The sequence below is a fragment of the Otolemur garnettii genome, unplaced genomic scaffold (genome assembly GCF_000181295.1).
Source record: "Otolemur garnettii isolate 467f Iridium unplaced genomic scaffold, OtoGar3 scaffold00133, whole genome shotgun sequence".
NCBI lineage: Eukaryota > Metazoa > Chordata > Mammalia > Primates > Galagidae > Otolemur > Otolemur garnettii.
In genome coordinates this window covers 4909984-4932587 of record NW_003852528.1, presented here as the reverse complement: position 1 = coordinate 4932587, position 22604 = coordinate 4909984, and the positions used below count along the sequence as shown (strand labels likewise).

Sequence of the window (22604 nt, the reverse complement as noted above, 5' to 3'; positions counted from 1 at the left end):
CTCTGAGTACTGGGGCTCCAGCCAGGAGAGGGGGTGGGCGGCCCTGGCAGAGACCCTGAGAAGCAGACATGGCCATAGGTTTAAGAGCAACGAGTGGTCAGGGGTGAGGCTGGAGCCCACTGGCTGGGGATAGGAGACTGTCAATGACTTTGGGAGCTCTGGCGACAGTGGAAGGCTCAGGCGTATATGAGAGAGGGGAGTGGGAGGTCAGCGCATCCAGGGCAGGTTGGGGCGGTCAGGGAAAAGGGCACAGGGCGTACCCGGGCCAAGGCCCCACGCAGGCCCTCCCTCTCGCTCTCCACGATGTCCCTCTGCATCTGGGCTGTGCTCAGTGCCTCCTGGGCCCACGCCAGCTCCCTTCTGAGTGCCGAGACCTTCTCCTCCAGCTGCTGCAGACGCTCCTGACTGAGGCCCAAGACCAGAAGGCAAAGGGCATGAGGTTGCCTCAGCATTAGCTGCGGCTGCCCCACGGGCAGGGCAGGTGGCCAGAAGAAATGTGGAGTCCCTTGTGGGGCTGGCAGTTGTGAGGGCATGGCCGGTTGAGGGTGGGGTGATGTCCTCAGGCCACATGTGCTAGGGTGCTCATTCCTGCAGGGCCCACAGGGTGGCCAACTGATATCAGGGCAGGGCACCAAGCAGGAGCAGGAATCTGGGTCTGGGAGGTCAGTACAGCCTGGGAAGGGCCTGGAGAGCCCTTGGCCCCCTGCCTCATAAGGGACAGCCTGACTCTCTGAGATGAAGCTGGTGAGGAAACCCCATTCCATGGGTGAATGCTGAGGCCTGTGGGGTGGTGAAAGCCCACAGGCAGGCAGCCCACTGGTGGCAGAGCTGCGCTCTGTCAGCCGATCTGCTTGGCAGCAGGAGGCTTGTCTGCAGCTCAGCTTCTCTGCACCCCCAGCCTCCCTATTGCAGTCTCCAGAGGCGCCCTTTCCCTGGGAGCCAGGGAAGAGGGTGTGGAAGAAGCACAGGGTGGCCACACACATTCAGGGTGCAGAGGGAGCCCAGGGGCACACAGGATCCCGCTCAAGCAATCCCTGCAGAACTCTGCTGGGAGGAGGGGACAGACCCTGACTGTAGCTCTCCCGAGCTCCAGCCCCGACCCTCAGGGCTCCACACACCCTATGCCAAGTTGTGCTCAGTGACTGGCCCATTCCTGGGGCCTTCTCACTAGCCACCCATGGCAGATTCTGAATGGGAGGGCTCCCCACCACCTTGGCCCCCATGCCCAAGGCCCCCGGAGTTAGCCCCTGCCCCGAGACATCGCCTACCCGCCTCTCCCCAGCAGCCTCCTGATGCCATTTCCACTGTGCTCTCTCACCTATGGCAGCTCCTGTGGCCCTGCCACTTTCTGTCCCCAGAGGACAGCCCCTTCTGTGTTATGGGCTCTGCTGCTCACCCTGGGACCCCAGCTCACCCTGGTCTGAGGTGGCTGGTTTATGCTGGGAAGGCCCTTCCTGCCCCCTCCAGGCTTCCGGCCTCCCACGCTCCCTGCACTTGACTTGGATCCCCATACCCCTGCGCAAGGCTGATCCATCCACCCTCATCTCTGTGCCCACCTCCCTGTGCCTCTCAGGGTGGGACTGGGGGTCAGCACCCAGCACTCCTGGGTGGTTTAGAGGTGTGGCTTCAAAGGGATGTCACAGTCTGTTTTTGTCATGGAGAGGAATGAGTGCTCAGAGGTGGGGGTTGTCTCTGCTCCCCATGGGGTGAGGCACCCCTCTCCCTCTCTCTGTCTCCTGCAGGAAGCCCTCCTGACCTGGTGGCTCACTCCACCTTGTGCTCAGCCTGTTCTCTCATCCTGTCCAGATCTGGGAAGCCTTGCAGAGCCTCTTGCTCTGAACTCAGGCTCCTCACCCCAACAACCCCAGGGCAATGAGACCTGGACAGAGGTATCCAGAGAGCATCTGGGCTGAATGCACCTGGAGCCACCAGATCCACTGGACAGGGAGGACACAGGTGCCACCCAAGAGATGGGGGAGGGGAGTTGGGTTTTTCTGGGCCATTGTTGAAGGATGGGTGAGATCCAGGGAGGAGGAGGGATGAATCCCCCAGAGGGATAGGTGGAAGCCAGGCAGGAGGTGGGAGGCAGAGTACGGCCTGAGGGGTGATTAGGGGCTACATGGGCTGTGGGGGCCCTGGATGGAGGCAGAGGGCAGTGGGTGTCCTCAGTCTCAGCTGTGGGAAGGGAAGTCCAGGATCAGTGCAGCCCAGGGGGACCCAGATGAGGCAGTGGGGTACCCTCAGTGCATCCGGGGTGAAGGAGGCCTGGACACGGGCAGGCTTCATTGGTAGATGGCCCTTTCTCTCTTCTGGCAGAGGGCCTCATCACTAGAGGGTGCCTGGGATAGGCTGTTCTAGCCCAGTCATCCCCTAGCCCTTCCCAGACCTCTCACCTTCCTGGGAGCATGGGGGACGCCTGGCGGTGCTGCACCTCTAGCCTGTGGGCCTCTCGCTCCCAGGTCCACTCCTGCAGGAGCTGCTGTGAGGCTCGCAGCCCCCACTGGCTCTCTGACAGCTGCTTGCGGAGCCTGGCCGACACGGCCCGGGATGACTCCAGCTTCAGGTGCAGCTCCTGCCCAGTGGTGCCACGGTGTGAGCCCCTCTGGCCTGGGCACCCTGTGCCCACAGAGGACGGCCAGGGCTCCCAACTCCCCAGGCTGTGGGGTGCAGGGGCAAGCCTTGTAAGGGCACCTAGCTGGGAGAGTGTCCTGCCTCTGGTGGCCCCTGGGCTGCAGCTGCCCACCTGCTCCCGCTGCTGCCGCCTCTTGATGGCTGCCTGCACAGACTGCAGTGTGGGGTCCAGGGTAGCTCGGGGGTGGGCCCGTGGTGGAGACACCTCCTTGGCAGGGGACATGGTGCGTGGGGGGCTTCTCCATGGGTTCTGTGGCTCTTCCCCTTCAGTGCTGCTGCTCCGGGCCAGCTCCAGGTCTGCCTGGGCTTCCTTCCAGGCAGAGAGGAAGGTGGGCAGGGGGAGAGCATAAGGCCATGACTCAGGGGACTGCCCCACCATCTCCACTGTCCCAAGGTCCCTGTGAGTCAGTTCTTCCTTTCTCAGGAAGGACGGCAGACAGGCCCGCACCTTGGTGATGCTCGCCAAAATGCATCGCAGAGACCGGACTTCGTTCCTCAAGCTGTCCTCTGCTGCCTGGCCTCCACTGCGCTGGGATTCCTGCAGCCAGTGGGGTGGGGACTCCTCAGCAAGGCAGACAGATACCCTCAGCTCAGCCACCCTGTTTCCCAGCCACACGAACCAGCCTCTGAACATCTGTATTGAGGGAAGCGATGGTCTTCTCCTTCTGCCTACTCTGCTCCATGAGCTTCTCCACCAGCAGTGTTTGCTCCGAGAGTCTGGGGAGAGGTCGGTGGGGCATGTGGGGTAGGGCAGAGAGCAGAGTCTAGAACTTGGGGCACAGGCCCTGAAGGTACCCTGGCATCTTCTAGACTTCTGCTGGCATCAACCTCTTTGCTGGTGCTGGGGCTACCCTCTGAGTGAGCTTTGGTGCTGGGTTGGATCACATGTCTGTCCTGCTATAGAACCTTCAATGGCTCCCACTGTCTCAGGAATAAACTGCAGCCCCCGAGTTCAGCATTCAAGGCCCACATCCTGGCCCAACTCTCCAGCCTCACACCCAGTAGCTACCTGAGGCTCTCTGTGCCCTGCCTTGTAGCACAACAGATGGTGTGCTCACCTCTGGGCCAGGCCTTTGCCCTCTGCCTGCATCTCTATCACCATCAGTCTAACAATGAATAAGTGGCTCTCCCATGGCACCTGGGTCTCCCTTCCTTCCTGTGGCTCCAGATCACTTGGCCCAGGCCTTGCAGTGCTGCCCTGCAGGCCGCAGAAGGCTGGCTGGCACACCCTGGGCTCCTCTGTGGCTGGGTTGGGTAATGTTTGACTCACTTGGTCCCCAAGAGTAGAGGATGGTGTTGTGCCTGTCAGCCAGCAGGGTGTTTGTCGCCAAACCAGCCCTAGACCCCAAGCTTTGTGGATGCAGCCCATGGCCAGCAGGTTGGACCCTCACTGGGGGGCTGCCCCCCGGGTTTCTGCTGAAGCTACCCTTAAGAGACAGATATAGGTTGCATGTCCAGAACATTCTGTGCTGAGAGGCTCACAGATCTGAAGTAGGAGGGTGCTTGGCCCCTCTGCCTGCCTCAGATTCTTAAATGCTTTACCTAAGACAAGTCCCCATCCCTGGAAGAATGTTTCTGCTTGTGGACCTGAAAATTCCACTCCTGGAAACCAACCACAAGGTTCCTTGAAATCCTGGAAGTTAGGGAGATGCTAACTTCTCCCTCCAGGGGAATTGGTTCAAGTGAAAGTCTCCAGTGTCAGAATGTCAGGTGGACATCAGAGACCCAACTGCGTGTGATGCTAGGGTGCCCCTGCCCCTCTGGCCTTCCCTGTTGAGCTGCTGCTGGGCACGCACCTGGCCTGGAGCGCCACCTTCTCTGCATCCCAGCGGCTCTGCAGCTGCAGCATCTCTCCAACCTTGTCCCGCAGCTGCTGCCCCAGGGTGCTGGTGGCGCTGCTGGCTGACAGCTGCAGGTTGGAGTCAAGGTTCAGGCAGGCCATGTGCAGACACTGGGCTGTCCTGGCCACATCTGCCCGCATGTCAGTGAGACCCCTGGGAGACAAGGGCAGCACCCACTGCTGAGCCTCAGGACCCATTTTTGGGCTCCACCTAGGAGAGGCTGGCCTGACCCATGCCCCCCCTTCCTGACCATCCTCAGGGGGAGCCCCTACTTTGAGGCACTGACTGGCTGTGAATGCCAGGGGACAGAGCGGGAGGGGCAGGTAGGGATGTAGCCAGCTCTGGCAGGAGTCTCAGTCTTCTCGTGTGCACCTGGGGTGCTATGTGCCTCGACAGCTATCGACGCAACCCAGGACAGGACCGTCCGAGGCTCCCATGGGGCTGGATTGACTCCAGGACCACCATCCAGGCAGTGTCCCCGTGGTGCCCGTCACTGCTCTGAGGTCCACTTCCCACCCCCAGCATCCCATGATGCTTGCACCTGCTGCTTCTCTATCCGCTGCCCTGTCACCATGCCTTCCCACCATCTGGAGGCCATGACAAGGCCTGGGAAGGGGCCCAGAGCCAGCCCTGCTGCACTGTAGAGGAGCCTCACTGAGGGTGCAAAGCCCCTTCTCTCCACGCATGGAGCCATGGACGCCAGGTAGGGTGGCTGGCACTCACCTCTCGGTGGCTGTGCGCAGCTCAGCCAGGTGCGTTCGAAGCGCCATGGCCTGTTTCCATAGGAGGAGGAAGTCCTGGGGCCTCCTTGGGCCCCTTGCCCAGGTCTGAAAGCAAGAGGCCCATGTCCACCTCAGGCTGGGGCCCATTCAGCCTCCCCCAAACCCAGTCTTTTCCAGATGCCACACCGGGTTGGTTCCATGGAGAGAGGAAGTGGACTAGGTGTCACCTGCCAGGTCTTTTTTTTTTTTTTTTTGCTGTTTTTTGCCGTTTTTGGCCAGGGCTGGGTTTGAACCTGCCACCTCCAGCATATGGGATTGGCGCCCTACCCTTTTGAGCCACAGGCACCACCCACCTGCCAGGTCTTAAAGTCTCATGCCCTAGAGGCAACTGAGGCCCCCACCCCGCCCCCATAGGAGGACACTGTTGTGTCCCTCCCTAGGAGAATCCCACACCTGGTTCCAACCAGGGCCACCCATGAGAATGGTGGTGGGTGCCCCACAGTATCTGCCTAATGGTGGAGGGGTGGCTCTAGGGTCTAGGACCTACCCAGGGACAGAGCTCCCCTGAAGCAGGACCTGGCCCCTGCTAGGCCAAGACCCACGGTACTCTTGGAGTCCCCATACCACCTTCCCAGTCCCCACCCTGCAGTCTCCTGTACATTGACCTCTGGGAGCCCAGAAGCTTTCCTGTGTTCCCCACCTCTCCCTGCCTATCCCAGTCCCACCCACAGCTCCCATCCTACCTTCAGAGGGCGTGCACTCACCTTCCACCTGGGCACGACCCTCAAAGCTACCTCTCCTTCATGAAGCCTTCGCTGACCCCTGCACCTGACCCCAACTCTGAGGTCACCCCATTGATCCCAGTGATACCTTGCTGTACCCCTTCTTCAGGGCACGCTACTTGGTGCCTGGAGTACAGAGGTGCATGCTGGCTTTAGCTATGCCACTTCCCACTGTCTGGTCATGAGCATCTGAGCAGGATGAGACACTTTCCCAAACACAGAGGAGAGGATGCCTGAACCAATCTGCTGCATAAATATATTAGATTTCGGACTTAACAACTTCTGAAATGCAAGGCTGGACTGGTCAAAACAGTGAAGAATACTCAAGGCAGGAGCTGGTGAAGTCAGAGGACAGAGATGAAGGGAGGCAATTTCTCACCAAACTGAGTAACTTGAAGGTCAGTTTCCTTGACCAAAGGGGCTCAGGACAGACAGCTGAGTCTAGGGCCACTCAAAGTGGATTCAGGTAGTTTCAGGCAAAAGAAAAACAACAACAACAAATCATCACAGACACAACGAAGCAAAGTACCATGATCAGGAGCCAGCAGAAACAGTAGAATTGGGCCTTGAAAAATGTCAGATATTAGAACATCTGACACAGACTACAAAGTCACTGTTTTGTAGATGCACCAATAGACAAGAGGCTTGAACATATGAGTTAAGAGGAAGACATCTGGGAAAAAATCAAACTGAACTCTTAAAGATGGAAAATACAATACTTGGAATTTTAACCCAGTAGGCAGTTTTAACAGAGATTAGACGTAAGAGAACAGTAATAAATGGAAAGCAGATTTAAATAAGTATCTAGAATGTAGTCCAGGATGACAGAAAGAACAAAACTATGAACATTCATGAGCCTGGGAGACAAGATAAGAACGCTGGAGCTCAGAGGAGGCATATTTGGAGAAACAACGGCTGCTCTCCAAAGATAATGAAGACACAGAGGCTTTATGACCCTAAACAGTATAAACAAATAAAAAACTCACACACAGACTCATCTTAGTAAAGCCGCAGGACACCAGAGTTGAAGCAGAGACCCTAACAGCAGCCAGAGTGAGAAGACAAATCACCTCAAGAAGAGTTAGTCAGAGTCAGAGGAACGGGAAGCTGACTTCTCAGCAGCAACAGCAAAGCCGGAAGACAGAGAAAGCGCATCTTTAAGGCTCCGAGAGAAAATGGGATTGCCCTGAAGCCAGTACATCCTCTCCTGGTCCCTGCTACCTGGCCACAGGTCCTGAGCAGGTGGCTGCCCAGTGGGTGAGAGGGGGGCACACCTCTCTCTGGGCCCAGGGTCTCAGGTCCAGCTGGCGGCGCAGGCGGAGCACGCTGCCTGTGGTCCGGGCCAGCTCTCGGGCCAGCGCATCATTGGCCTTCTTCATGTGCTCCAGCTGTTCCCGCAGGAGGGCATTCACCTGGGAGAGGCCCGTGCTCCTGGACAGACAGAACCCATAGCTGCATGACAGGGGGTGGGTGGCCTCTCCTTAGAGAGGTGTTTGGAGTTCCAGTCTCCAAACTGGGAGGCTCAAATGGAGCCCCAAGCCCCTGGGCAGGTTGACCCTAGCTCAGGTGAACATTCCTGCTCTGCTCCTAGGTAGCATTGACCACCTGCAGTGGGCCCCACAGTAACCCCTCAGACTGAGGGCTAGAATCAGAGTGGCTCTCCCAGGTGCCAGCCCAGTGCTCTCCATCCCCGCACCCCACCCCTGTTCTCCTGGCTCTGCCCCCACAGCCCTGGCTGGTCCTCAATGCCCCAGACAAGGTACAGAGGTCTGGGGGGTGGGGGTGGAAGAGGAGTGGGGCATGTCCCTGGGAGGGGACAGCCTCTCCTGACCCTTGCTCAGGGCCCTTCTCCACTAACAGCAGGCCTACACATGCTACAGCCAGGGACCCCTTGTGAGCCCAGCTCCTCACGGGCCACAGCAGGTCACTTTTGGCTACTCTTTCATCCTCACAAGGCCTCCACTTGGATTGCTCTTCCCCCATCAAAACAAGTTCCCAAAATGTTTCTCAGCACTTTATTACTTTTCCTGGGCATCGAAGGATGAAGAGCTATGAGAGGATCCCACCAGCTGCTAACCCTGCCTGGCAGCCTGAGCCCCTCCCAGGCTGCCTTGCATGGATCCCTCCTTTGCACGGGTACAGGTGGGGGGCTAAGTTGGTGTTGGGGTACAGGATTAGTATTGAGGGACTAAGTTGGTGCCAGGGGAGCAAGATTAGTTTGGGGGACTTGGTTGGTATTGGGGTGCAGCGTTTGTGTTGGGGGGCTGAGTCAATGTTGGGGTGTTGGGTGATAGGGCTGTTATTGGGGTGCAGGGTTAGTGTTGGGGGCTGAGTTGGTATTGGAATGCAGGGTTACTGCTGGGGCAGGGTTTGTGAGAGGGGCTGGGTTGATGCTGGGGGATGGTTGTATGACACGCTTGCCAACAGTGAACAAAGGTGTCAGACTGACATCAGAGAGACTTGAAGCCAGGAGGACCTGGGTGTTAAGACCTGGGATGAATGGGGGGTGGTGGTGGGGGTGGTGAGGGTAGCCTGGGGCTGGCAGGGCCTAATGGGGGCCACAATTGGGTTGGGGTGACCCCAGTAATGGCCTGAGCACCTGCTACAGCCTGTTTCAGGGTCTTGCTGGTGGCATCTCAGGAGATCAGGGCCAGGGAGCCCCTAGGGCAGCACCGGGGCTGGTGAGGCCACTCACCTGCCTGCAAACCTTCCCTCCCCTCAGCAGGCACAGGCAGGACAGCGTTGTTGTTGCCATTTCTAGGTCGTGAGGACATACGGGGAGGGAGGGTGGGGGTGACCCAGACACTAAATGAAGGTCCTAATGTTAGTGCATGTGCACGGAGAGTGGGGTCTCTCGCTCCTGTGTTCATGATGCAGTGTGAGATGCCGCCCTGGACAGGCAGGCAGGGCCCTTATCTGTGGTCAGAGCTGCCTTACTCTAGGAGAGGGAGGGGGTACAATATCAGGGCCAGGCCAGGCTGACCATTTCCTTGTCTGTGCCCTGGCCCTGAGAGATGAGGAAACTATGTCCCTTTATGGTAAGTGTGAGAGCAATGGAGGACCCATCTCTGCCTGAAGCCACCACCAGGTGGTCCCAACTCCCAGGCCCTCCCTCCCTATAGCCCTTCCCCCACCTGGGGAGACCTGAAACTCCCACAGGCAAGTTTGACCTGGAGCCATGTTGGGAAGAGTTGGCCAATAGCCCCACAGCATCTTGGGGTGATGGCTGTGTTTCCTGCAGCCCTGATTGCCCCCTACTTGGCCTCACCTCTCCTCAGCAGCCTCCAGACGGCCAAGGGCCTCCTCCAAGTCCACGCTGTGCTCTAGCTCTGACCTTCGCAGCCGAGCCTCAGTGGTCTCCAGCCGGGCCTGCAGCTGGAGAGGAGCTTCAGCCCACCTGGCCTAGCCACTCCCAAACCTGCCAGGTGCAAGGCTTGTCCCAGGGTGGATGAGAGGGCTTCCCTGGGGGGGGTCCCACAACAGAGGCAGAGTGGGGTCTAGAGAGGCTCAGGCCCCTCCAAATGATGGGCCCAATGCCCTGGACATAGTGTAAGTGTGGCTGACCCAGTGGGAGGCAGGCTCTGGGGTTGCTAGAGCACACCCAGGCTTTGCTCACAGACAGGTAAACTGAGGCCCCAGGGCCAACTACTGTGGCCCAGCTGTAGAACAGGGGAACACTGTGCTCCCCCAGTCCTGTGCTCACACTTCTGTTCCCAGCACCCCTTCCAGCAGGGGGGACCATGTCTACTGCCACATGCACCCCAATAGCCCCAAGGCCAATGACCCCAGGCAGTGCCCTGGGGTGTCTGGCCAGGGGGATCCAGGCCCAGCAGCTCATAGCCAGAGCCCAGGAAGATATGTCCAGGGCCCCCTGCCCTGGGCCATGCCACCATCATTGGGGCCAAAACCCAGGGAAGCATGTTGGCCTCAGCTGTGGCTGTGTCCAACTGGTCATGTGGGAGCCACCAGAGGGAAGAGAAGGAAAGGGCCAGATGGCCCCAGTGAAGCTGAGTGGGGTAGGTGCTGATAGTGCTGCTGCAGGATGGAGGTGCCCAAGGTCAGGCACACTGGCCTCCAAGACCCCTCCCCACCTGTCTTGGGGCGAGGTCCTATCTCTCCTGGCACCCCATACCTAGGGAGGGCTGACGCCAGGAGCAGACTGGCCCAAGCTGCTAGCATCTTCTAGTCCAGGTCTGACTCATGGGCTTACTAATGTGTCCACAGGGTTTCTGCGGCTTCTGTTCCCACCAGACTGTTCCCAACATCTCCAGCCCGTGCAAGGAAGATTTCCCACCCAGATCTGGCCCCAGCTGCAGAGGGCTCCCAGGAAGAGCAGCCCATTGAGTACTATGGCATCAGGATGGGGTGGACCCTCACAGTCCTGCCCTGAGGGGCTCCTGGTGGGTGAGGGTGATCATGAAAACAGGTGTTCCCTGTGTGGGGCTCAAGTTATGGCAGAATGGGGTGAGGCAGCTGAGAGCAGGGCCCACAGAAGATGAGGACCCCTCTAGCCCCAGAAGTCTCCCATGACCTCTTTCAGAGGCAAGGCCACCAGGGAGCCCTCAGGCACTTAGCACTGGTCACTGGTCACACAATTAAGATAAAGCCAGACCAGGAATGGCCCACCCTGTGCCTCTGTTTCCTCAACTGTCCTGCCGCAGAGCATGGTGGTGAAGGCTGTGAAGACAGCAGGGATGGGGGCTGCACCAGGGCAGGCACAGGCCCTGGGCCCCCCACATAGGGCTGGTACCCCTCACCCTACAGTTGCTCCTTGCCCAGTCCTGCCTCAGAAGTTGTCATAGGAGATAGGCTCTGGCCTAGCAAGTTTCTTCCCCTTTCTGCCTTGTTTTCCCCACCTACACAATAGGAGGCCCTCCCTGGCTTCACACTGTATGCTAAGTATGCCTGTCACTGCCTCTCACAGGTCATCCTGGAAGGCCCTGTGGTCACTGGGGGCAGAGGCTTGCAGCCCCACCACTGCTGGGCCTGTCCCTGAGGCCTGAAGTCTGAGCCTTGGTTGTCAGGGAGGGCCTGGGGACAGTGGCTTCTCTCCAGCTCTGTCTGGGGTAGGGAGTTGGCTCCTCTGGCTTGCTCTCCTCCTCCCCCTGGCAGATGCCGGCTCTGTGCTGATATTGGGCTAGGCATCAGAAACCTGTGGGTCAGGACTGACCAGGCCACCCCCACATACCTCCCAGCAACTGGCAGACAGAGACCCAGGGGACATGCGAAGAGCAGGGAAAGGCCAGGCACCTGTTCTGCTCTGATTCCTCCCCCCACCCCTTGCGTCACCATCTTTTGCCCACAGTTTGGAAGCGAGGGACAATACACAGTCTTTCCTGGTCTTAGGCCTTGCCTTAAGTGGTGAGGGGCCCTTCTGTCTACTACATACCGGTGGCACACACTCACCCGTTCACTGATCACGTGGTACTTGCTGGCCAGCTCATCCCGCTCAGCACCAGTCTGGGCCAGTAGTTCCTCCAGCCGGGTCAGCTCCTGCTGTAGAAGCCCATGCTCTTCCTGCACCCGGGCCTCAGAGGCTGGCAGCTCCTGCACCCCTAGAGGGCACAGCATTCAGCGTCAGCAGGGGGTGGGGGGCTACATGTTGTCTGCATGGGAGGCCACTGCGGACCTGCCACCATCTATTGGGAGGGCCCTAGTTCTGACCCAAGGACCCCAGGTGGGGCAGCAGAGTTCACCCTCTGGGCCCCTTGCCTCTCATGTTAATGGACAACCTACCACCTCCCTGCCTTTGTCAACATCTTTAACCCAAATACGTGCCCATGCTGAGTCCCAGGGCAATCATAGCCAAGCATGTGAGGGTGGCCTGGACCCTGGGCACCCACCCTTCCTGTGAAGCAGTGAGACCTGGGGCTTCAGGGCAACAAGGTCCCAGGTAAGACAGCAAGTTTGTCCTTTCTCACCACACAGAGTAGGTTAGCTGGGCATTGCAGATAGCCTGACAGACCTTCAGGGTAGAAAATGGTTCCAGGCCCAGCCACAGGGAGCCCCGAGCACACGTTGAGGCTAGGTAGCCTGAACTCAGGGCAGGGACTGAGTACCTGGAGCCAGTTCCTCAGCTGGAAAATGTGACAATTAGAGGCAGCTCTGTGGGGCCAGTAAGGGACAAAGCTTGGCTCAGGGTAAGGGGGTTGTGGCTGTGTTTCCTGGGTGATCACCTTTAGGATTTTCACTCTTCTTCCAATGAAATTGAGACTCAGGTGTCACAAAAGTGTCACAAACACAAAGGCAGACCTGGCTCAATTCATGCCCTGGGGTGTCCAGGCAATACCCCAGAGGATGACCATGGGAGGGCGTGGATCTGTTCCTTCTCTACAGAGAGCCTACAGGCCAGGAGGGCCCAGCCTGGCCACAGAACAGTCCTGCAGCTGTCCCTACCCTTCACCTTGAGGTGGCTCCTCGCCCAGGTTGCTGGCTACGATCTCACGGATGCGGGCAGGCAGGGGGGATGGTGAGGCCTGCTGGCCTTCCCCACGCATGGTCAGTGCTCGGTCTTCTCTGCTTGCCATAGGGCTCAAAATGGTATTCTGCAGCCTCTGAAAAACACCACAGAAACACCTGGGCTGGCAGCCCCCTAGACAGCTGCCAGGGACCCCTACATGAGCCCACTGGAGTTAGTGGGGGCTACTACTAGAAAAGATGGTGCCTTAGTTTTCCCATCTGTAAAGTGGGATTTCACTTACCCCCTGGCTCTGAGAGAGGCCAGTGCTGCACCCCACCTTGGGCTTGGCCACTTCTTTGTGCAGATGCCAAGCACTGGGCTGAGTGGACCCAGGGTGTGGGGGTAGGGGCCTCTGCCTCTGGTCCATAGGGAAGAGTTCCAACCTCCTCTCCTCTGGTATAGGTTGGGTCTGGGAAGGGCCTGAAGTCCATCTAGCAGTCACAGAGCTGGGGGAAGGTGGGGGACGGCAGAAGGAGCCCAGTGCAGCTGCCCACCTCACTCTACAAAGGCCTCTCCCACCAGGGGGCATGTATGGGCCCCACAGGAGGGCAGGGAAGGCCCAGGACTGCACACACAGAGGGCATCAGAGCCCTCTCCTTCCACCCCTGCCAGACTGACAGAAGAGCCTCTGGGGCGTCTCTCCCTTAGGCTTCCCGTGGAGGGCTGCTGAGGGAAGAACAACAAGGGCAGTAGCACAGCAGGGACGGTAGGGGCAGCCTTCCTTCCCAGGAGGGTCCTGAGCAGCTGACCTGCCAAAGACAAGACTTGAATAGGGTGGGAAGTGGGCAAGAAATTCTAGGGTCCTAGGTTCCTGAGATTGGCCTTGGGGGTCTTGGGCTCCAAGTGGCATTTTGCCCAGGAGGACCCAGTGGGCCCTCTAGAGAATGACCCCCAGGCAGGGCCCTGTTGCTGACTGTGGGAGGACACTCGGGGCCCTGCTGGCTCTCAGAGACTGGCCCATCCCAGACCAGTCGGAACCCCGACAAGACCCTGCAGGAATAAGCTCATCATAGGCACCTGAAGGGCATGTGAATTTAGGGCTGTGAATTAAATAGCAAGTGTGACCGATGCTTGCAAGGGGACCCTGGGAGAGGATGCCCACTCCCAAAGGCTCTTGAAGGCAGCAAACCAGACTCCTCTTCTGTGGAGTACCAGGCCATTGCCGGAGGACCCCCAAAGATACAGCTGCTTCCCTGCCCTGGCCTCCCCAGTTCTCCCTCCAACCCAGGGTCCTAGTGGGTGACCATGTTATGGCCTCCTACTCCTCATCTTCTCCCAGCCCTCCCTGAGATTTTGTCTATGACCTCCTGGCTATGGCTCTCAGCCCAGCCTGGTGAGTGGCTGGCTTCCTGTGCATGTTCTGCCCCCTGTCCCTGTCACTCTCACCTGGTCCTCCAGAACCCAGCCAGCACCCCCAGATCCTTCATGTCCTGCTCCCTGTCCAAGTGTCCCCAGACACAGGCCTCTCCTCCACCTAGACCTTCCCAAACACCGAGATCTCCCCCTATTGGTTGGCAATAGACATCTGAGAGTCACGGCAAGACCCAGGCTCTGAGTGGCACCTGGAGAGGCCCCTTGACTCTGGTAGCAGTGACAATCACTCCCTGGTCCTGTGTGGGGGAGGGCCCTTCCTCCAGGGCTTTGAGTGTCATCCCTGGGAGGGTGTGGACAGGCACTCTCTCACCACTTCCCCAGATGACCTCCACTGAGTCTTGGTCTGGGCAGCAGTGACTGGTCTCCTGGGAGTAGAAGTCCAGAGGGAGAAGGGTAGGGTGTGCCTGTGACCCCCTTGGGGCCAATCCAGCTGCCAGAACCCCACCTTCTTGGAGGAAAGACGGGTGCAAGGGGCTCAGCCGTCCATTGTGCCCTGACTTCCTTATTTTGCACAGGGGAAACTGAGGCCCCGCAGGGGGGTAGGAAGCACCCCAGTCAGGCCGGGCTCTTTCAGCGGCCCCTCCCAGGCCGGGAAGGCCTCTGCCCGCCGCTGCTCGGCAGCTCCCGCCCCTCCTCGCTCCCTCGGGCATCCACGGCGCCACCCTCTAACGGGAAGGCAGCGGCGCGGCGTAAACTTGACTCATTCCTAACATTTACAGAGGGTCACTTATTAGCCGAGACGTCCCGAGAGGCGCTGGGGCGTAATGGGTTCCAGCTGTGGCCGAGCGCCTGCGAAGGCCGCGGCCCAGCCGGAGGCACAGGGGCGTGGAGGGGGCGGGGGGGGGGGCGTCCCGGGCGGGGCCCCCCCCCCCGCCCCGCCCCGCCCCACCCCTCCTTCCTGCACACCCTCTACCAGTACACCCTCTCCCCGCACTCCCCTCTCTTCTTTCCCCCACCCTTCCCCCACACCCTCGGAGACTGTAAGCTGAGGGGTGAGGGCAGCCCCGCCCCACGAAACCAACCCGAGGGAGGAGGCGGAGAGCTGCGGTGGGGCGGGGCTCCGGGCCCCACAGATGCTGACCCTTCCGGCTGGGCTGCAGTCTTGCGACGCCGACCAGCCCTGCGTCCCACGCACCCGTCCATTGCTCTGCACAGCCACCTGGGGTCCAGTGGGTGGGGCGGGGGTCAGAGGCGCTACCTCTGGGGGCGGCGCCAGCTGTGACTGGGAAATCCTTGAGGAGACTTCTAGAAGGCCTCCTGGGGAGCCTAAGCCAGTCCAGGGTACACCAGGGCTGGAGATCACTTTCCCCAGAGACCCCAGACTCACAGTTGAGCTCGTCCTTGTCCCTGCTTTCCGTCCCAGCACCCTCCTCAGCTCGGCTGTGACCTCCCATGGGCTCTGCAGGGGACCCATGTGTGGGACCCTGGGACAGCCAGCCCATCATCACTGTTGTCCTTACCCCATGTGGCTGTGTGAGGACAGCCCCCACCTTGGAGAAAGAAGATGGGCTTCCTGTACCTTGTAAGAGAACTGGGCTGCCCACCCTCCTCGGCTCTGACCCCAGGTGTGGCATCCTCCCCTCCTCCTGTCCCCTTCTGTGGAAATGGGGGTGGGTTGGCAATCCAAGCCCTCCTGGATCCCAGAGCATGGTAGGGCTGAGCTCCTGCTCTGCAGAGGATGGAGCACACATTGTGATGGCCAGAGCCCCCAACACCCCTGAGGAAGAGGAAGCTGCTTGAATCTTACCGGGAGGTAAACACCTGGAATCAGGGTCTTCTGGTAGGCCCCAGGCAGGGCCTGCACGTTTGGACTTGCCTGGGGGCTTGGGGTCTCAGACTGAGGGAAGCCCTCTCCCCTTACTGCTCCAATCTTGGCCCACAGATCCTGGAAAGGTAGGCTCTGAAGCCACTTTATCCAACTCTAAGCTGTGGATGGGAAACTGAGGCAGGGGAGACAAACCCAGTTCTGGAGGGGTAGGGGGTAGAGGCAGTGCCTAACCTACTGGCCCATAGTCCACACAAAAGGACCAGCCACGTGGACAGATTCCACCTTCAGGGAGGGCACAGGGGTTGGGAAGGGAAGCCTCAGTCTTGCTCTGACCTTTCTGGCATTATTTATAGGCCACAACCTAGAACCCCAATCTCTGTGCCTGGGTCCTGACCCTTCTGGGTCCCTCTACCAGACAAAGCAGAGTCATAGCTATGGAGAGGCAACCCCTCAACCTGGCAAAACCACCTAAATTGGAGAATGTTAGGGACTCACTGGATCCCAGATCCCAAGAAGGCCCCCTATCGTCCTCAGCACCCCCAACACCTCTGCTGGGGCAGCTGCCTGAACTGGGAATGGGATTTGCGGGGAGCGTGTCCAGTGTGGCACCACCCACCCACAGCAGGGCTGGCACTTTGGGCACAGCCTGGGTGGTCTTGTCACTCTGGTTCCCAGTGCCTGGGAGCTGGGCTCAGCCAGTGTCTGAGGCATGGAGTATAGGGTGCTCTTAGCCAGGAGTGGGGTTTCACCTGGGGACTGGAGGCAGAGAAACAGGACCTGACAGGTGAGAGGTGCAGAGGTGCGGAAGGCCGTCTGGCTGGTGGAACCCAATAGCTGTCCCCAGGATGCCCACATAGTAGGGAAGAGTGGGCTGGTCTTCCCTGTGGGCACTGTGCAGAGTAAAGGCACAGCTAACACAGACTGGGCCCAGGCCACCATCCGTGTTTCAGAAAACCCAGACCAGGGACTGCAAAGGCCTAGAGTGCAACATCTCCATGACCCACTTGGGTGGCTCCTGGGGAGCAGAAATCCCCTGGGACCCTCTCAAAGCCTCAGCAGTAGCCTGGTCCTTTGAAGATCCACTGGGGTCTTTGTGTGGCAGGGGTTGGATGGACACAGAGACAGAAAGGGACCTGGGTGGGTCAGAGTGTGAAAATCACACAGTAAGAGCAGTTTCACTATTTCCCCTTACTCACGATCAGGTCAGGGCCAGAAACCAAAGTGGCTCCTTCCAGTCTCTGGGCTGCTCAGGGCAGGTGAGATGGATAGCCCATGTCCTGGTCCCCAGGGGAAAGGGTTTGCAAAAAGAAGCTAGCAACTTATGGCGTGGAAGGAGAAGCTCTCCTACACCTGATTACAAATGAGTCTAGATGAGCCTGGCCAAGCCCAGTGGCCAGCAAAGGAGGGCACCAAAGCCTCCATTTAAATCACCACAGGTACGGGGCATCAGTGGGCAACACCGATAAGCGGGACACAACCTCAGGCGCCAACCTCTGGTGGCAGGAGCAGAGCTGTCTGGGCCCTTGCTGGCTGGAGCCAGGGAGTGGCCAGCTGAGGGGTCTGAGGCAGCCGAGCCCCAACAGTGCCACCGTGTGTCTGTGAGGGGCACTACCTGAGGGTGGCCTTGTCCTGCTCCTGGAGAGTTGAGGCTGGCGAGGAGGGAAAGCCTAGGGCACAGAGGCCACCTTGGGGAGTGGGTCGAGGCAGGTGGGTCCTACCCACAGTTTGCTACAGGAGGTTCCTTGGTGCCATTTCCTAATCCATTATCGTGACCTGGATCAGAGGCTTCTGGCCTCTACCTCGAGGGAGGAAGGTAAGGTTTGGCATACTTGGGTCTTGCTCAGGGTTGCTTACTCCCAAGTGGCAGTGTCAGGGCTGGACCCCTTCCTTGGGCTTGCTCGCACACCATGGTGGCTCCTAACAAACCCACCCAGTGCCAGGGCCTGGGTTTAGCTTGGGAGCAGCCATCTGCCCCCAACCCTGACCTACCTCCAGGCTGAGGAGATGGCAAAGAGCAGGGCATGCCTGGGTGGGCACCCATGCTCCACCGTCTTTCCTCCCTGTCTCCTAGCCCAGCCTTGCTGTGACTGCTGCCATTTCTGTCCCAGGCACTGCCATGGGCCCTCCCTGTAGTCCCAGGACCCATCTGGGGACAGGGCCTCCAACCAAGCCTAGCCACTGGATGTCTGCCTGCTGTCCTTCATGACTTGGCCTGCTATAGGGAGGGCCCTGTGCTGGGGGCCGGCAGGGGGGGGGGCTCCTGCCAGGCTCCATTTCCTTGGGAAAAAGAGCTTCTCTATGTCGGGGGTAACACCTGGCCTCCAAAATGCTGCATTTCTAGCCCTGCCCAGTTTAAACCTCTGTGTGTTTGCTGAGCATACGCTGTGGCTCTGGGCATCACCCCAGGAGCAGGACATGCTTCCCGTGGGTGGTGGTTTATTCCTCAACTAATAATAAATATAGGGTGTTCCTAAAGGCAAGACCTGGGCCAGGCATTGAGGCAGAGACTGTGGATAAGGGACACAACCTCTCATTCACTCTGTGCCCCCAGCCTGACGCTTGGGCCACAAACAGGCTCAGACACAGCTCACTATGCAGATGACTGAATGTGGGGCTGGGAACGCCTCAGGTATGAGTCACTGCCTACAAAATGACTCACACAGAGAGCTAGGAGGGCTAGGGCCCTGTCCATTTGGTTTGTTTCTGTGTCCTTGTTGCCCACACAGGTGTCCCGGGGGAGGTGGCATTCAGGATCAGCAAGAGCCCACCAGCTGGAGAGCATAGCACAGCGAGCCCCTTGGCAGAGGCAGTGAAAGCTCAGTGGGGGATGAGGGCGCGGCTGTGGGGTGGACCAGGCAGGGAGGAGCTGGAGTGGATTATGAGGCCTTGAATGTGCTGTTGAGGAATGTGGGGCCCTATCCTTGGACCCAGGGTTGGTGGGAGGGTGTGGCCCATCTCTTCAGCACAGTAACCCTGTCTGATTCAGGACAAGTGACCTAAGAGACTCGAAGGTGAGCAGTGACTGGCTACTCTCAAATTGTCCACTGCTTCTGTCCAGTACTGGCACCATGCACTCACAACCCTCTGACCCTCAGAATCTCTGGAGTGATGAATACCATGCTATTTGTGTGCTGATGAGATGGCTGATGGCTGGGACCCCTAGCCAGCTTCACAGTGGGGGGTCACCAGAAAGACCACTGCATAATTAGAGCCTAACCCTCTGACCTCAGGGCAGGGAGAGGAGCTGCAGGCCCAGCCAGTCACCAATGAACAGTGGCTAGTTGATACTGTCTCCTTAATGAAGCCTCCATAAAGCCCCTAACTCCCAAGGTGGGAGAGCTTTTGGGCTGGTCGGGGTGATACCAGAGGAGCACAGAAACTCCGCCCTGTCCCTGCTGCTGTGCCCTGCTCACCTCTTCATCTGCTGGGCTGGGTCCTGTGCTTTATAATAACCCAGCCACGGAGTCCATCACGCAACTGCCTGGGCTCTGTGAGCTGTTCTTGCAAATTACCAAACTTGGGGAAAAGGTTGTGAGACTCTGCAGTGTATAGGTGGTCAGAGGTATGGGGGTTCCAGGACTTGTGCTCAGTGTCTGAAGTGGGCAGTGCCGTGGCACTAGCCCTTGACCTACAGGGTCTGCACTGGCTCTGGGCAGTCAGGGTCAGAAATGAGCTGAAAGGTAGGATACCTAGTCAGTTTCAGAGAGCTGGAGAAGTGGTGGGTGTCGGGAAGATCCCACACCAGTGTCAGAGGTGATGCAGGTAAGAACAGGGCGAGCAGATTGAGGCTTGCTTAAAGGGGAATGCATACATCAACGACAAGATAGAGGGGGTGTAAAAAGGGGCAGCCACTGTGGAAAACAGCGAAAAAAATTAAATGTGAAGCAGTCCCACTCTGGGCATGTCCCCAAAGGAGCTGAAGCAGAGCCTCATGGAGATGTTTGTACACTCACATTCACAGCAGCAGCCAGCAGTGAGAGTGACCCTGACATCCCTGGACAGAGGAACGTGTGGACAGAATGTGGTTTATCCGAATGTGGGATGTTCCATAACCTTAGAAAGGTGGTCCTCACAAAGCTACCAAACCTTGAGGACGCTAAACTCAGTGAAATAAGCCAGACATGAAAGGATGCATACTGTCTGATCTCTCTTACATGAGGTCCCAGAGGAGTCTCATCTCAGAGACAGAAAGAAGGGCGGGTGCCAGGAGCTGAGGAGGGACGGGGTCAGCATTTAGTGGGGACAGAATTTCAGTTTGGGAAGATGTAAGTTCTGGAGACAAACTGTGGTGATGGTTGTACAATGATGTGAATGTACTTAATGCTACTGAATTTATTTAAAAATCATTGAAATGGCAAATTTTATGTTATATATAATTTTCTACAATTTAAAGGAAAACATAAATAGAAAAAATGGTTGAAAAATCAATGAGCTAAACATACTGCCCAAAACATTAGGTGAACAACAAACCCAAAGAAGTTAAAATAGAGGAGATAATAAGATAAAAAATAATAGAAGAGGATCAATAAATGACTAGTATCAGAGATGAAGAGGGGGTGTCACTTCTGGGTAACTAGTCGTCCTGTTTGCCCAGGACATTCTCAGGCTTAGCATCAAAAATCCTGAGTCCTGAGAACCTTTGTCTCAAATCCCCCAGCAAATGGGGACAGCTGGCTACCCTTATCGGATCCTGTAGGCATTCAAAAGACTACAGGAAGATATCAGGCACAACTTTTGCCAAAACATTTGAAAACTGAAATATAGTGAACAAATTCCTGGGAAAAATACCATTAATCACAAGTTAACCTAAATGAATAGATTCTGAAAAGTCCCCTGGTGTTGTAGTCACTGCAGAGATCCTCCCAGTCGGCACCCCTGTCCAGGCCTCGGCATATCAGCCTCCCGCACACATAATCCCCAACTTGTGTCACTTCAGGGGTCTTTGCACTTCTCAAGCCCACCTGGCTCACCCCAGGGGGCCAGGTTAAAGAGCTGTTTCCAAACCTGCCTCCCATGTCCAGTTCCAGCCCATGAGGCTGAGCCGGCTGTTCTGGGACATTTCCCAGAGGTTGCTGAGGGTGTAGAGAGGAAGGGAGTTGCCAGAGGAGGTGGGGTGTCAGGAGGGTTTCTTTAGGCTGGGCCAGCACTATGCATCATGTGGAGGCTCCCCATCTTCAAGCCACACCTCTCCCAGGCCTAGTCTGTGGCTGCGGGGGCAGGAGGGTCCCTCTGGTTCTGGCGCCCAGTTTGGCCAGGCCTATCTGGGCATCTTGTGGCGCCTGCTGCCTGCTCACCCTGGGTAATTGAAGCAAGATCTTAATCACTGCAGTGCAAATCACAGTGTTGGTGGTAGGCAGGCAGGCACAGCTGGCCGGGGCTCTGTGTGCCTTTCAGGCGAGTTTCCCAGGGACGTTGGGATTTGGGGGTGGGAAGACGCAGCCCTGAGCTATGTGTGCCGAGCACCCATCTTACTGCCAGATGTTGACCCATCCTGGGTTCCTCCTTCAAAGCAGCCGCAGCCACCAGCAGTCTGTTCAGCTGAAAGTGCCTGACACTGCAGTGTGGTCACCTCCCCCTGCCTGGTTCACCCAGTTGGAGCCCAAAAACTAGCTGAGCTCCAGGGGACAGTCACTCTGGTTGCCCCACCAGCCATCTCTTTCTTTCTTTCTTTTTTTTTTTTTTTTAAACTGAGACAGAGTCTCACTTTGTTACCCTCATTAGAGTGTTGTGGCATCATCGTTCACAGCAACCTCACACTCTTAGGCTCAAGCTATTCTCTTGCCTTAGTCTCCCTAGCAGCTGGGACTACAGGTGCCTTCCACAATGCCCAGCTATTGTTTTGTTTGTTTGTTTGTTTAGTAGGCCCAGGCTGGGTTCGAACCCACCAATCCCGGAGCATGTGTATGGCACCCTAACCACTGAGCTATGGGCGCCCCTGGCCATCTCTTTCATCTTGTTGCATCACCTGATCCAAATATTTCGCCTTTGTCACGATTTGTGTGTGTGCAATGGCTCTACAGTGTCATGTAGTCACCTGTCACCAGCTGTGGACAGCTCTCTTTGGTGACCTGTACTATTTAGATAGGGCTGTTATCAATCCCCCATGGCACAGCTTAGCTGGGCTCATGAACAGCTCTGAGCTAGCCTGTCCACCTTGGGTTCTCTGGGATCCCCGAAGTGGTGCTGCCTGGCAGGACTGGGCAGTGGGCTGGCCCTGCCGGGTGGGGCACACTGGGGAGGGCATCAGGAGGGTTCCCAGCTTCACTGTTGCTGCTGTCAGTCGGTGTGTGTGTGAAGACAGAGCTAGAGCACCTGGACAGATGGTGGGGGTAAGCAACACCTGCCACTTCCCCTTGGGAGCCCTGCCACCCTACTAGAGCTGAGAGAGAGCTGACCGAACCTCAGTGTCGGAGGGCGGTCTGTCCCTCCCCACCCCCAGGGTTCAGGCTGCAAATCTGGGGCTGTGAGAGGGGGCTGAACACTTGAGCTCCTACAGTGAGGCAGGAGTGGAATTGGGGGGAAGGCTATGTCCCCAGCTCTGTCTCTGCTTACACTCCTCTCCCAAGTAATGGCTGTCCTCTTCAATGTGCATGTGCATGTGTGTACACATACCAATGTGTGTGTACGTGTTGGTGTGTGCATTCCTGTGGGTGCATGAGTGCCGTGTGTGTGTGTGTGTGTGAGTGTGAGTGTATGGGTTGGTGTGTGCATGAGTGCCAGGTGTGTGCATACCTGTGTGTGCATGAGTGCCGTGTGTGTGTGTGTGTGCGCACGTGCATGGGCTAGTGTGTGCATGAGTGCCGTGTGTGCATACCTGTGTGTGTGTGTGCGCACGTGCGTGGGCTAGTGTGTGCATGAGTGCCGTGTGTGCATACCTGTGTGTGCATGAGTGCTATGTGGGTACACATGCCAGTATGTGTGTAGCTGTGTGTGTGAGTACCATGTGTGTGTGCATGTACCTATGTGTGTGAACATGTGCTGTGTGTGTGCATGTACCTATGTGTGTGAACATGTGCTGTGTGTGTG

At 57.8% G+C, this 22604-nt stretch overlaps 1 protein-coding gene across 8 annotated transcripts in view; it reads right to left on the bottom strand.

Annotated features, from left to right (window-relative positions):
- Positions 1–14564, bottom strand: part of CROCC2 (ciliary rootlet coiled-coil, rootletin family member 2) — a 46087-nt gene extending 31523 nt beyond the window's left edge. For 5 of the 8 annotated variants that reach the window (XM_012810420.2, XM_012810421.2, XM_023518239.1 and 2 more), the window contains exons 1-12: positions 12678–14105; positions 12380–12530; positions 11383–11531; positions 9245–9351; positions 7251–7407; positions 5196–5299; positions 4428–4625; positions 3252–3348; positions 3080–3169; positions 2744–2941; positions 2394–2572; positions 261–588 (exon numbers count right to left, since the gene is read on the bottom strand). In XM_012810420.2, the coding sequence (XP_012665874.1) occupies positions 261–588; positions 2394–2572; positions 2744–2941; positions 3080–3169; positions 3252–3348; positions 4428–4625; positions 5196–5299; positions 7251–7407; positions 9245–9351; positions 11383–11531; positions 12380–12530; positions 12678–12965 (2046 nt within the window). In that variant the 5' untranslated portion in view covers positions 12966–14105. The other 3 variants (XM_012810425.2, XM_012810423.2, XM_012810424.2) reach the window with 3 other exon arrangements.
- Between the last annotated feature and the right edge of the window lie 8040 nt (positions 14565–22604).